This window comes from Aphelocoma coerulescens, chromosome 3, assembly GCF_041296385.1.
Source record: "Aphelocoma coerulescens isolate FSJ_1873_10779 chromosome 3, UR_Acoe_1.0, whole genome shotgun sequence".
NCBI lineage: Eukaryota > Metazoa > Chordata > Aves > Passeriformes > Corvidae > Aphelocoma > Aphelocoma coerulescens.
The window spans coordinates 52,277,165-52,290,675 of NC_091016.1; the positions used below are offsets into that span (position 1 = coordinate 52,277,165).

At 38.2% G+C, this 13,511-nt stretch overlaps 1 protein-coding gene across 1 annotated transcript in view; it reads right to left on the reverse strand.

The window, feature by feature from the left end:
* PCNX2 (pecanex 2) overlaps positions 1–13,511 on the reverse strand; it is a 151,250-nt gene that overhangs the window by 49,343 nt on the left and 88,396 nt on the right. The window contains exons 22-23 of the mRNA XM_069010280.1: positions 9,093–9,203; positions 4,329–4,456 (exon numbers count right to left, since the gene is read on the reverse strand). Of these exons, the coding sequence (XP_068866381.1) occupies positions 4,329–4,456; positions 9,093–9,203 (239 nt within the window). The remainder of the gene's footprint in view (positions 1–4,328; positions 4,457–9,092; positions 9,204–13,511) is intronic.

Genomic DNA, 13,511 nt, shown 5'->3' on the forward strand with positions numbered 1-13,511 from the left:
CTGTCTGCGATGGGCAGGTTAAGTGAGCTGGCAGGGAAAAAGAAGAAAAAGCCATCTGCACTACAACTGAAGCAGGGCAGGTTTTCCTCACCCTCCATTCCCAGCTGTATTAACCCTACAGGTGGTTATTTTCTAGACCACAATGACTGGAACAATAACACAGTGATACACTTTTTAAAAAGATGGAGAAAAGAAAGGCTTGCTCACACAGTCCCAAACACAGAGAGGCATCCTGTAATGCCAGTCTGAGATACCTGGCAATTTAATCACAGCCTCTTTAGAGACACCTGATTAATTCAGTTACACCGCACTGGAATTCATTCAAGGCGCTTCAAAGCAAATGCAAGCTGCACCTGACCCAAAAATAGGCAGTGAAACAGAAGAATAGAAACAGGAAGGTGCAGGAGAGACTAGCAGCTTGTAAACAGTGAAATCTCCAGATTCCTGGTGGCAGTTTGCTGTTTGTGGGGACAGGTCACAGCTGCAGCAGAGAACAAACAGGCTGTTCCACGTGATCCAGATGTTAGACCCACTGGGGAATAAAAAGTAAACTTCCTACTCTGTTCTGTCATTGTCATATCCAAGATACAAAGCAAGATAAGAGGAAGGGAGGAGAAGGACAGAGTCAGGCTGCAACGTGACAAAGTATTTGAGAAAAAAAAGCAAAGGCAGAGGAATTGAACAATAGTGTTTGGGCAAACGCTTTATGCTTTAAAGTGCCTATACATTAAACAAGATTTACTGCTATTTCCTTTTCTCTCTCTGACATCTACAGCCTAATCATTCCAACAGCTGTGAAAATAGGGACTAAAAGAGCACTCTTCAAGCTGGGAAGCGGGACCTAGGCCAATGGCTGGACAAAACCAGTGTCGCAGCAAACTTTCCTTTGTAAAAAAAAAAAGCCCCAAAAATAACAGAGAGAGGGAGAGAAAGAAAAATTCTCAGAGTTGAACTCCCACAAGGTAACCACCTCATGAGCAGCAGCCCAGCTTCTGATTTGAAGCCGCTCCCCTTTCAACAACCATAGCAGCAAAAGCTGCGAAACTGCGATTGCAAGAGTTCCTCATTCGCCTTCCTTAATGCCTTATTTTTCCTTCTTCTTAGTCAGCCTTCCTTTTCCCCTCTAAAAGATCCGTGGCCTCAGTGATGTATTGGTGTACTAGACTCTGCATGGAGAGGGCACACTAAAAACAAACAGCATCTGCTGACTGCAGGGAAGAACACCCATGCTCTGTGTACACACCACAAGAGCACAAACAGGCACAGTGTGAGTCCTGAATTTTGAAGAGCCTGTTAGGAATTTCACAGTTTGCTTACTATCAAAATGAATCCTTTTTTCTTTTTTTACCCACTTGAGTCCTTCAGCTCCTTGCACAAACAAGCAAGCCACCATTTTAATTCTCCAAGACTGTCAGCTCCACCTTGCATCATTTAGAATGGCAGAAGCTCAGTCAGAGCAGCCTGAGGAGTCAAACTCCTCTTTAGCCAGCAGAAAAAGTGGGACTAAAAGAAACCTGGAAAGGCAAGACATGTGTGTGCACTCAGAAAACACCAGGTAAGGACAACCAAACCAACACTTCAAGGAACAGATGGATCAGTTGCTCACCACTCAGACTACTGGCCTAGTAACTCTGTTCTATTAATAAACATGGTACTCTGTACTTGCTAAAGTCCAATGTTTCAGCTTTGGATTCACTCTACCAGAAATGAACTGGATTTTTTTTCCTCATCTAATTTCATGCTGTTGGCCCAAACAAGATGCAAAAGTAATTTTTCCTTAAATGAAACAACAATGAAGTTTGCTTGACAGCAGAAAAGTATGCAAATACTGATGAACACAAATGACAATCTAAGAAAGCAATCTAATTTATAACTTGAAAGAAAGGCAATTTTGCTATCTAGACTGCTTGTCACAATTGTTTTCATTTATTCCAATTAAGAGATTAAATTCCAGAAAAATGTGTAAATAAACTATTTGTAGCTAATATGTGATAATTTAACGTAGTCATCAATATAGCAAGGAAGTGTTTGAAAATGAGTATGCAAAGCAGGCAAAAAAAAAAGCTACATAAAGTACATTGAAGGTAGCTTTCCCCTGGACAAAAGTTCCTGTCAACAAGCAGTGGGTATGGAAACAGAAAAAAAAAAAATCTCCAAGAGCTTCTGCTTCATATGAACTCATCTCAGACTACACTGCAGTGAACCTGTGACTTTCCACGAATATCCTGAGCTGAACTTGGGAAAACTGTCAATGCAGTCTAAAAAAGAAATCTGTACACCAACTTCCCCATCTGTTTGTTCTGTTTTGTCTTATATAACCTTAAAACTCGGTGCACATCTGGCTGTAAGGAACTGCAGCCCAAAGACAGGCAGATGTGCAGAAGCCAGAACAACCTTCCATTCCAGCTCAAGTTCCTGATCCTATCTAACTCCACAGCTCAAAAAGAAAGCAATTATGCCATCCCTTTGAATTTTTAGATGCTGAAAAGTCAAGATTCAAAGCGGCAAGGCCCATCCAGTTCATTCAATTATTTGAAGCATTTTGTAGAAAATTTCCTTATTCTTAATACAAAATTACTCTACTTCCTTGCCTTTTTCTGTCTTTTCACAGTGTCCTTTTAATAAAGCAGGAGTTTTTCAGTCCAACTCTCATTAATTTTGGTTTGTTCCTCATGTGAAATGGGAGTAAGGCAAAGGAGAATCAGAAGGACTAGAGACAAAATGAATACAAATTTAGGAGGAGTCATTCCACAGGTTGCCACAGGTTCAGGCAACGATTTATTTCACTTTGATGACAATCTGAATCTTCCACAAAGCTGTTTTCTACTTCTGAAAGGTTTTTGATAGGCAAGGTTGTGGTTTTTGTTTTCAGTGAGATCATAGAAGATACACTAGAATTTCTAACAAGCAACAAAGCATGATTTTTTACAAAGAATAACGTAAACCTTCAGGTTGAAGACAAAGTTGTAGTTGCTGCTTATTTTGAAAGGACAAGCAGTGGTGGATTAAAGTATTAAAAGGGTTTGGTTTTCTGCACTTGAGGTTTTATGGTTTATGGATATAATAATAACCTTGCTTTGCAAAATTATTAGCACCAGCTTCTTCACTTCCCTTAGTGCAAATCACAGTCACTACTGATGAAAACAAGTCACACATACACCCTTGTTAAAGTATCAACCATTTTTTGATAATTCTTGTGAATATCTACTGTTCATTTTGCATCAAAAGATTCGACAAATCAAAAGCAAATAAAAATGACCCCCTCTAATTCCCTCGACAATAACCTAGAGACTTGACACTAACCTAACTATATGGCAGTGGTGTGCCCTCAACAGTTTGGTTCTCTAACTGGTACCTAGAAAGGGAACTGCATGCTTTCAGAATGCTCTGGTTGAAGTAAAATGTAGCAGATGTTAAAATCCTCACTTCCTACTTAATATTGTTCAAAGTTTCCGTCCAAAAATGTATAGCTGTCTGTGGGATTAGTGGTAGCTTCCTGCCTTTCCACAACTGCCCTCAACTTCACTCCCTTGAAACAATTAACCTGTTGACCCAGTAAAAAAGATGTGTGAGAGAGAATTTTGTTAAGATCTAGTGCCAGTGTACAAAACTCAGCTCCCCTTGAAAGGTTTCCACAAATCTCATCACATTCAGAAATGAATACAAAGCCTCTTTATACGACTTGGCTTTGTCTGACTAATTTCTTTTTGGATGAGTACATATTCACTCACTGACACAAGTCAAAATGCAACAAAATAAACTCTTCAAACTAAGATACAGCAGCAGCACCAACACAAGAGGTGTGGTAAGTGTATGGCCCTTCTCACTGGTGCAGCCAAGCCCTGACTTGGCCAATGCAATTTTCCCTTTGTGCCTCGTATCACTGTTCTGCAGCTGCAGAGTTACTTGCTGCATCCCACAGGGTAGCATTTAATCAGGCCAGTTAGTATAAAATGTATTTATGCAGTCTGACTGCCAGTGCCAAAGGCTTCACAGATTTAGCTGCTAGCACTAGCTAGCAAGACAAAAAAGGCTGACAACTGGGAGTTTTACTGCTTTTTTCTTTTTCACAGCTTCGTTACTGTGTGTCTGTACAACAAATGCAACATGACACCTCATCTGTAACATACTGATAATTGTTTAAATACATTTTCAGAAATAGCTAAATAGCTATGAAAAAGTAAAACACCAGAAACAAGACTCAAAGATTAACCTGTCATGCCCTAATTTAAGCATTACCTTTGGAAGCAAAAATACCACCAGAAATGAAACTAATGAGAGCAAAACCCTAACAAATAACAAGGGTAGAAATTTTTGAATAGCCTTACTTGTAGTTTTTCTCCCAGAACTTGATTGGTCGTGCGTACGAGGCAATGAAGATGACACTCCCCAGAAATGGACTCAGTGGTGTAGAAAAGACTGAAGTGGCCAGAGTTTGAAAAAAAAGCATAGCAGAGTCTGAAAACTGCAAGTTAAGGTAACACAGATGATTTCATTATACTTTTAAAATGTCGAGGCAGCTCTTTGAACCTTCTTTTTTTTTTTTTTTTTCTGCTGCTGTTACTGTTTACCAAAGAGGTGTTAAGGAAAGGAAAGGGAGGAAGGCAAGCAGTGCCAAATCACCCATTGCCAGCATGTAATCGCTGGCTCTTCAATGCTACACAGTTTTATTATCAGGGTGACCCTGTCTAATCTCTGCCCAAGGACAGATCCTGAGCATAGGCAGTGCAGCAAGTGCCCTTTTCCAGCTACCTAAGGTACCTTCTGTAACATGAAAGTGCCTTCCCAGAGTCTAACACAGAGTTTAAAACACACACACAGGGAAAAAACAATTTCTTGGAAATTATTTGTTCTCCACACTGGAGTCTTGATTTCACTGTGTCCAGTGTTCCATTCTGTGGGTTTCTGCTTGTTCTGGAATGACCTGGTATGTGGAGATATGCCTCTATACTCCAACCTGCTGGTTCAAAGTCATGCTTTCACATCAATTCTTACTGAGAATTTACTATTCCATTCTGACCAAAAGCTAAAAAATGTTCAGCATTTCATACTTTTTGAAATATATATGAAATGAGAAGATGAGGACAGAGGAATAGTAAGTATCACACATAAACACCATAATGAATGCCTGAATCCACAGTTTACTTCAAATGTAAAGTCATATTTAAGACTGCTGGAAAGCAAGTTAGGAGATGGATAAGGATACTGAAAAAGATGCAAGTTAAAAGGAACACAATTAAATAAATGCAAGTAAATAAAACATTAGGCCTAAGTTCTTCCTTAATTCATACCACATCCATGAAATTCAAGGAAAAAGACTTTCAAACTGGCATATGAGGCCATTGTAAGAATTGTCATTCCTTACACCTCTCTTGGGAGGAAGGTGCGAAGTAAATAATCTATGAACTAATGGAACCACTATAAATGTACAGTGATCAAGCACAGCTCAAACTAAATTTCATGTAAAATCACCAATAACCACAGTCTTTTAGCTTACTCTCTTATAACAATATATTGTACGTGTGTCCCACAGTCCCTGAGACTTCACAAAAAGCCCATTTTAACACAAATAGCATCATTCTTTGTACAGCACTTCCATAAAACAGCTAGCTAGCCATGCTTTCAAAGCCATTTGCAAAATCTAGAAACAAGTATTTGCCAAAAGATACTTTTCAAATCTCTCAACCTTACTAAAAGAGAGTGCTCTAGAACAGTGTCTTTGTGCATTAAAGAGAGTGAAAAATGAGTTGCCCTGAGAGTCTGAAGTTTAAAAAAGTGACAGGGAGCACAGAGCAGAAAGCAAGTGCATCAAAAAATTAAACTGTCACATTACACTGTAGTCATAACCAAGCACTTGCTGTGAAAGATGAACAAGTATTTACAAGTGTCAGATAAGGGAAGGAGGCACAGGAGAAGAGAGGAAAAGAGAACAAAGAGGACAGATAAGGACCGCAAACCAAGTTTTTAAAGTGGGTAACTAATACGATCAATTTAAAAATTGCCATCATCATGAGCTAAGATATTCTGCACACCACTGTGAACTGCTTGTGTCTTAGACATAATCAGCAGCAATGGGGGGTGTTTTTCCTAAAAGACATCCTGCTCTACTAAATGGACAGTAGAAGACATTACCCATTTGATTTGTGAAAAGCGATTTTAACTGTTCCATATCTGTAAGTGTGTCATGAGAGCACGAAACAGCATCTGACTCTCTTACATGGAGTTAATGTGTGCCGTGGGCAGTTATCTGTCATCGGGGTATTTTTATTTGAGGGTATCCAACTTGTTTGTATTAGGTTATTATTTATTTATTTTAAATACCAATGCTTTAATTATGTCTAAGTAAAAAAGAAGTGTCAAAAACTCACAGGCATACTTTCTTACACTATGGCCCAAGCCACGTTTCCTGTGTACCATCTTTTTAGGCTATGTTGTATAGAACCAGAACTCGTTTCTTTGTGAATAATGGATTTTCTTTCTAACAAGGCCAAAATCAACTTTTGAGAACAAAAACCCCAAAGCTAAAAACTCTTACAACATGAAGTAAAACATTGTCTTTGAGGAGTAATTCTTGCAATTCAAAAACTGTTTAAATTCAAACCAGCTTCAAAACAAGTAAGTGAAAGACATTTTGAAAATCTTCCATCCCCTTCTTTTAACACAAAACTATGCAGTAAGGGCAGCTCAAATCCGCTGCTTCTCAAAACCCACATTTTTACTTGCAATTACTACAGGTCCCTTCCAGGCACACAATCACTTAGAGGATGGGAAAACTGACTGTCACAGAGCTCTGTTTTCTGAAATTAGTGCTGTGACCCTGAAACAACCAAAGCAGAACTTTCCTAAACAGGATAATCTCAACTACAAACTTCTTTTTTTTTTTTTTCTCCAATTCCACTGTTCACTTTTTAGGTAAAATCCTCCTTTGAACTACAAACTACACTGACTTTCTCAGTGTGCTGATATTGATAAACGCATAACCTCATCTTACCCACATAAATGCTAGGAAGTGAAGTTGCAGATCTATCCTCAAGTCTGAAGCCCATTCCTGTTCCTGGTCTTTTGGGATTAAGAGGGACTTTGAAGGGTCACCCAGTCCATCTAGCAGCCACAAGCAGGATCAGCTACACCTATATGACTCCTGATAGACATTCACCTAAAATCCTGAAGATTTCTAATGATGGAGACTCTACAACCTCCACCAAGCAAAGCTCCACACATGTTGCCCTTCATGCTCTGCACACTGGTCTCAAAGGCATTAAAGCATGCTGAACTACTCATACTCACTGAGCTCTGCAGCAAAAGTTCACCCAGGCACTTCGAAATTTAAAAATTTACATCCTGTTTGCAGAAGTGATTGAAGCAATTAAGAGCCACAAATAATTAACTCTGTAAAGAAATGGCAGGTTTAGTACCTCTGTAAATTGCAACATGCATTCATCATTACTGTTTGCAGGGTTATGATAACAACAAATAAAATTACTGTGCAAAGAGGCAGAGTTATTGCTGTTGTGGGAATATTAACTTCAGCATTTAACCAGTATCTTAATTGCAGCATTGCCTTAGAAGACAGATTTGCATTTACAAAGCATACTATAAAAAAAAATAATAAAAAGCTAGGCTAGATCACTTTAGCAATAACTCTGTAAACAAACAAAACTCTGGTTTAACTACCTTCCATTTTGCAAAATTTAATTGGTAATTTTATCAAAAGCAAAGTTATCACTGCAGAAAATAATTGTGACCAAAGGGAAGCTTGTTGAAATATAATCTTAGTTCTTAAATGTTTTGCTAAATAAATTCATATACACTTCCCCAGCAGAAATGAAATTTTTTTTTTGTTATGAAATTCTGGAAGGATTTGCTAGAAATAACCTAAAACTCTTAGGACAGATAGTGATCTGTTTTATAATGCTTCCCTTCTATAAGCAGACAATCTACAGCTTTCCCTCTGGGAGTTATTCTCTGTGGACTTCCCTCTGTCTGAGGCTCCCATTTATTCTTCTTATCTAGAAACATAAGCATTGTTACTCAGCATTGCTTATGTTTCATGGCACAGAGCAGAGGGAAGAAATCACTCAAGGGAAGAAAACCCCAGCCCTCTGGGATGAAAGGGACAAAGACTTAAGTGCATATATCTAACAAACAGTACAAAGTAAACTCATTAGTAGGTCTGAACTAAAACCACTTTGTCAACCCTTCTTCCACAACTTTGGTTAACAGGGAAGGAAGAAATTAAAAGTTAGTATCTGGTAATGCCTTAGACATCAATAAAGTTAAATCTGTTCAGTTAAAAAGTTTTGGGGGCTTTTTTTCTGTGTTCAGTCAAGTTTGTAACTGAATTTGAATTTAAACTGAATAGTTTCTGTTCCAAAAATTTAATGTACTTTTTTTAACCCTACAGACATGTGGAGGTCATTGAACTCTGTTTTACTCCCCATATCCACAAACCTGGAGACAGCCCTGGAGCAGGCACCAAAACAGACTGCTTCTGAAGGACTGCTTTGGTGTTGACAAACATATATGGCTACTCATAATACAGAATGGAAAGGTGAAAAAGGAGAATGTTTCTCAGCACCCCAATGAAAAAATTCACATTAAAATGCAAAAATCTAGCTGCTTCTGAAATTGAAAAAAAAAAAAATCAAGACAGTTGCAGCAGAAGTTGGCTCACTGAAATGAATTTATATCTGACATACCAACTAGAAGCAACTGAGAATGAAACTAGTATTTGAGAGCTCAGTTGGCCATAAGCCCAAAAATATGTCTGTCACAACACTTCTTTGTGGATGCATCAAAACTCAGGGCTGAGGGCTGGGGAAGTAAGTGATCTACTGAATGTGGCTGGGTGGGAATAAACACACCAGTTTGAGTCAAAGTTTAGTTTCCCAGTTTTAGATCCTATGCAGTCCCCAAAAAAAAAAAAAAAAAAAAAGAAAAAAAGAAAACTGTTGTTTCTCAGAAGATGTTCCAAGATTTTCAAAATTTTTAAGTAAATTACCTAAGAATTTCAAATCTTGTTCAAACACTGTAAATAAATTGCATACAAGAAGAGAAACTTAAGAATAAAGAAGAACAAATTTATAAAGGATATGAGGTATTGCAAAGAGCTGAGCGAAAACATGGAACGATGACCCCCAGGCAATCTGCCAGGGAGCAATGTATGTCATGATGAACTGCAACTTCTGCAGTAGCTCCCACAGCTGAAAAAAAAAGAAAAACATGTTTACTTTTTAGGCACTGAGATAGTTTCAAAACTAATACCTGAAAGAGACACTTAAATTAGAAAGTGGGAAAACAGGTTCTGATATTCACTAACTACATATGACCACAAGTCAGACGGTTACAGGAGAGGAGACTCCAGGAGAAATTGGATACAGTGAACAGAGAGCTCAATGTGTGACGTGTGGCTATGCACATGGAAATCAGATTGACTTCTCAAGAACACAACATTCTCATGTGTTGACTCAATGGGAGAAGCTATCACGATGTAAGCATATGCATGACATTAATCATGAATTGTAGCTGCATTTTCAAGACCATTGTATCATAAAAACATTGCATAAACATGAGCTTTTATTGTTGTGCAGTACAAACTGAAAACCACATTGAATTTACTTTTGCTTCCTGCAAAATATGCTTGGTGCTGCAACTAGTAGTTTCTGATTCAAGAATGATGTGTACTTATTCCCTGGAATACATTTGTACTCCCCTGTCATTTCTTTTGGCATCAGGCCAAAACAGATCTTATGTCTTATCTACTGCAGAGTGGGCTCCTGACAAACTGTCAGGAAAGATTTGGCCATCAATAGACATTAGTACTCAACATACACAAAAGTTGACAGTGAAACAGGAGTATATGCAATATTCCATGCTCATACAGCAAATATATGTTGAATTTTAGAGTAATTTTTTTTTGAGTTAGGGAAAAACAAAACTTTGCCAACATCCTGAAACACATGGAGACAGTATCAACACTTGTACATTAAAATGCTTCCAGGGAATGTTCTCAAGCACTGGTATTGTGCATATTTTTAAACAGTTAGAAAGGTGTCTGGGAAGGTTCTGGTCTGGCCCAACTAACACTCTTCCAAGCAATCTCCAGGAATCCTTTTGAATGTAAAACCCTCCATAGTTCACTTGCAGGTGGCAATTCCATATCTCCACCTTGCATACAGACTGGGAGAGTTCACTACCGCAGACACAAGCTTCCCCATGAGAGCTGGCCTCAGGGACAGAGCACGGTCCTGGGCACACTTCATGTACGAGTATGCTGACGGTCAGAGAGGACACACCTCCTCTGTCCAGCTCATTTCACCCCTCCTTAGGTTACCACCTCCAAAATCACACTTGGCCATCTGTATCCACAGTGGCAATGCACTTACAGGATGTTTTACTGAGCTTCTCCACGACTTGTTGTAAATAATTGCATATTAAATGCGAGGGAAGTAAGAATCACTTGTAGCATTGACCTGTTTTGGTTTTTGTGCTACAAAACTATCAGACAGCAGCTGCCAACTCGTTATAGCCAGTGTCATGCTAGCTCCAGTTACAACTAATAAACCTTCCAGTTGAGATGCAAGCAGTGCTTCACACAATGTCTTTGCTTTGGCCTGACTCAAATTAGGAGCAACGTGCAGAGTATAGATTACAGCAACTTTGCACAGATATACTATTTAAAACCACCAAAGCCCCGATCAAAACAAGCTGTTACAATCCCTCCAATGAACAGCCTGGTTACCCCTACTTAGTTTGAGAAACTCATATCTTGCTAACTTTGTTTTCTGTCAAAAATACTACACGTGACTTGCAAACTGCAGCATTAAAGTAGGCAAGTAAAACTGAACTGAAACTCAAACGGACATTTATTTATTCGAATCTTATTTAGCAGGTTGTGGGGGTGCTTTCTTTTGCTTCATTTTTATTTATCTGAAACATCACAATGAACAGCTGGAAGAAAAATTTTATCTACAAAAAGATTTAAGTGAAGGGCTGGAAAAAGCTAATGACTTGCATTTGAAACCTCAAAAAATTCAAAACTGCAGCACAACCCAGTGAAGTTCTGCCTGTTACAGATTGAAATCACAAAGCCATAAATCATCCAAGCTGCACTCAAAGCACAGAGTTCATCAAAAGGTTTTCAAATCTCACATAAAATTCAGGTTTTGCATTTGCTAGGAAACCAAATCCAGGAGGACACTCTTCTGGCTCCTTGTTCCAATACATCATTTTTAAGTGTTCTTTAATATTTACACCTTGCAAAACTTGGGCCACGGAGCCCAAGTTCCCTGTTGCATCTAACAAGTCCTACTGCTTCTGCATTCACCACTGCTTGAATGTGCTGTTGTTTCTTTCAACACTTGCCTCTCAACTTCCACAAGACAGGCAAAGGAGCTCATCTCCATTCACAAGAACATGAGGCAAGAACGCTTTAGTGATCCTCTCTTGGTTTTTGAAAGCCTTATGACACCGCACTTAAAAGCCTGGAAATGTGTGATTTTCAAGCTACTGCTTTCATTAAGAGTTGTCAAGTGCCTCTATTACCTCTTAAATCCCTGCTTCCAGGGCATGTTCTGCAAAATGCCTTCAGGGTAATATGCCATTAGCATTTTACATCTCTAACTATAATTGCTAAAGGTGATGTCATCTAGAAACTACAACACTGAGATTTAGGAAAGGAGGACTTGGCTTTACATTTTCTCTTTTTCATTTTGCTAGAACCATCTGAAAAACTATTTCTCCTTAACAGTTTTATCCAATTTGCAATATGCTTTCTCCTGTATCTGAGAGGGGAACTCAGATAGCTTTTCTCACAGAAAGAAACTGAAGCTGCTAAAAACTGCCTTTATAAATAGGGGAGGCTGATTCTCAGAAACAGCTATTCTCTTATTTCAACTACAACTACCTGCATTTCAGCCTTCAGAAATCTGAAGACATAAGCTAAAGAGAAAAACCTTCATCTTTTTTAAATTGTCAGAAACAATACAGAATGAATTAGAAAGAGAGAAAAGGCAAAGCCCATCTGGAGCTGAATCTGGTGAGGAAAGTAAAAGGCAACAGAAAGGACTTCTACAGGTGTATCACCAGCAACACACAGACTGGAAAAAAAATCACATGGACCTGCTGATGAATGGGGTAGGGGACCTGGTGACAAAGGGGTTGGGGAAGGTAAAAGTACTCAATGCCTTCTTTGCCTCTATCTTTACTGGTAACCCTTCAAGTCACAGACCCCTGAGACCTGCGAGGGAGCCTGGAGAAATTGAGACGCCTTACATAGCAAAGGATTAGTTAAGGGCATATTAAATAAAACTAGAAAAAAACCACTTCCATGGGACCTGATGGGACACCTCAGCCCTTCTGTGATTCTGTGAAACACACAAATTATCCCCAGTAGAGTTTTGTTTGAATGAGGGTAACAACTTGCTCCTGAGGGTGTGAGGTATAACAGTGCTAGATACAAAGAGGGAACCTTCCCATCTAAAGTGAAGGTGAAAAAAAATAGTCTCTGCTGAATTTTAATCCTCTTTTTATAACCATTTCCTTAAACATCTATAAAATACTTTTATTTAAGACTTCTGCATCCCAATTTAGAATGATTTATAAAAGAATATTTGTATTAAGCCTCATTAGATCTTCAATGTTTTCTACAGTTCAACAAGCAGAAAATATACGTTTAATATATTATTCATAATATATAATTATATATTATTTAGGGGGCATAAAAGTTCTAATATTCCTAGATATCTTTATTCATGTGACAGTTTTACCCAGTGAAAAGTTTTTAAAGTCTTTGATAAAGGCTTTAAATTAACAGCATGTTCAGTGATGTTAAACCAGCACATTCCCACTACTGTCAAGTGAACGTACAGAACATGCATCCATCTTTAATGTTTATTTTATGTGGACACACATTTTATCTTAATCATCCATAAGTCTTCTATGAGTTCTGAAGCCTCTACAGACTTCTGGCGCACCAGTGAGTAATAAACAAAGCAAAGGCAAAGACTTATCTTTCCAGGATTTTCTTTAAATCTGGTTATTCTTACTTAACCAAAATTAAGTACCATTACAAACTAGAAGTTTATGGAAATTAGTTAACACACATGAAAAAATAAAAGATTTGTGGAGTCTGAAACATCACTAAAATGGTATCTCCTTTCCTCAGTTTGGTAGATTTCAATAAACTAGGCAGAGATTAACACCTAAATTTAAATTGCAGACTATGCAATGCTCTCAGCTTTTGGTGGCCCTTCTATATGTTTAGCATCAGTTGAGACTCTGTGTGGGCAGACTTCTTGGCAACTCTGGGACTAAATAATGCATAAACATTAACATTTTCTTGCTAAGTTTGAATTTTTCTATGTTTTAAAAAAACTGTGTATACACGTACACATAGGTTTTAAACAAAAATAACTGCCATATATATAGCTATATGCTCTACATGCAACACAGAATTGAGATCAAAAAAATTAAGTGCAGAAAGAAATTATTTCCCAATTTGAACAGGTACC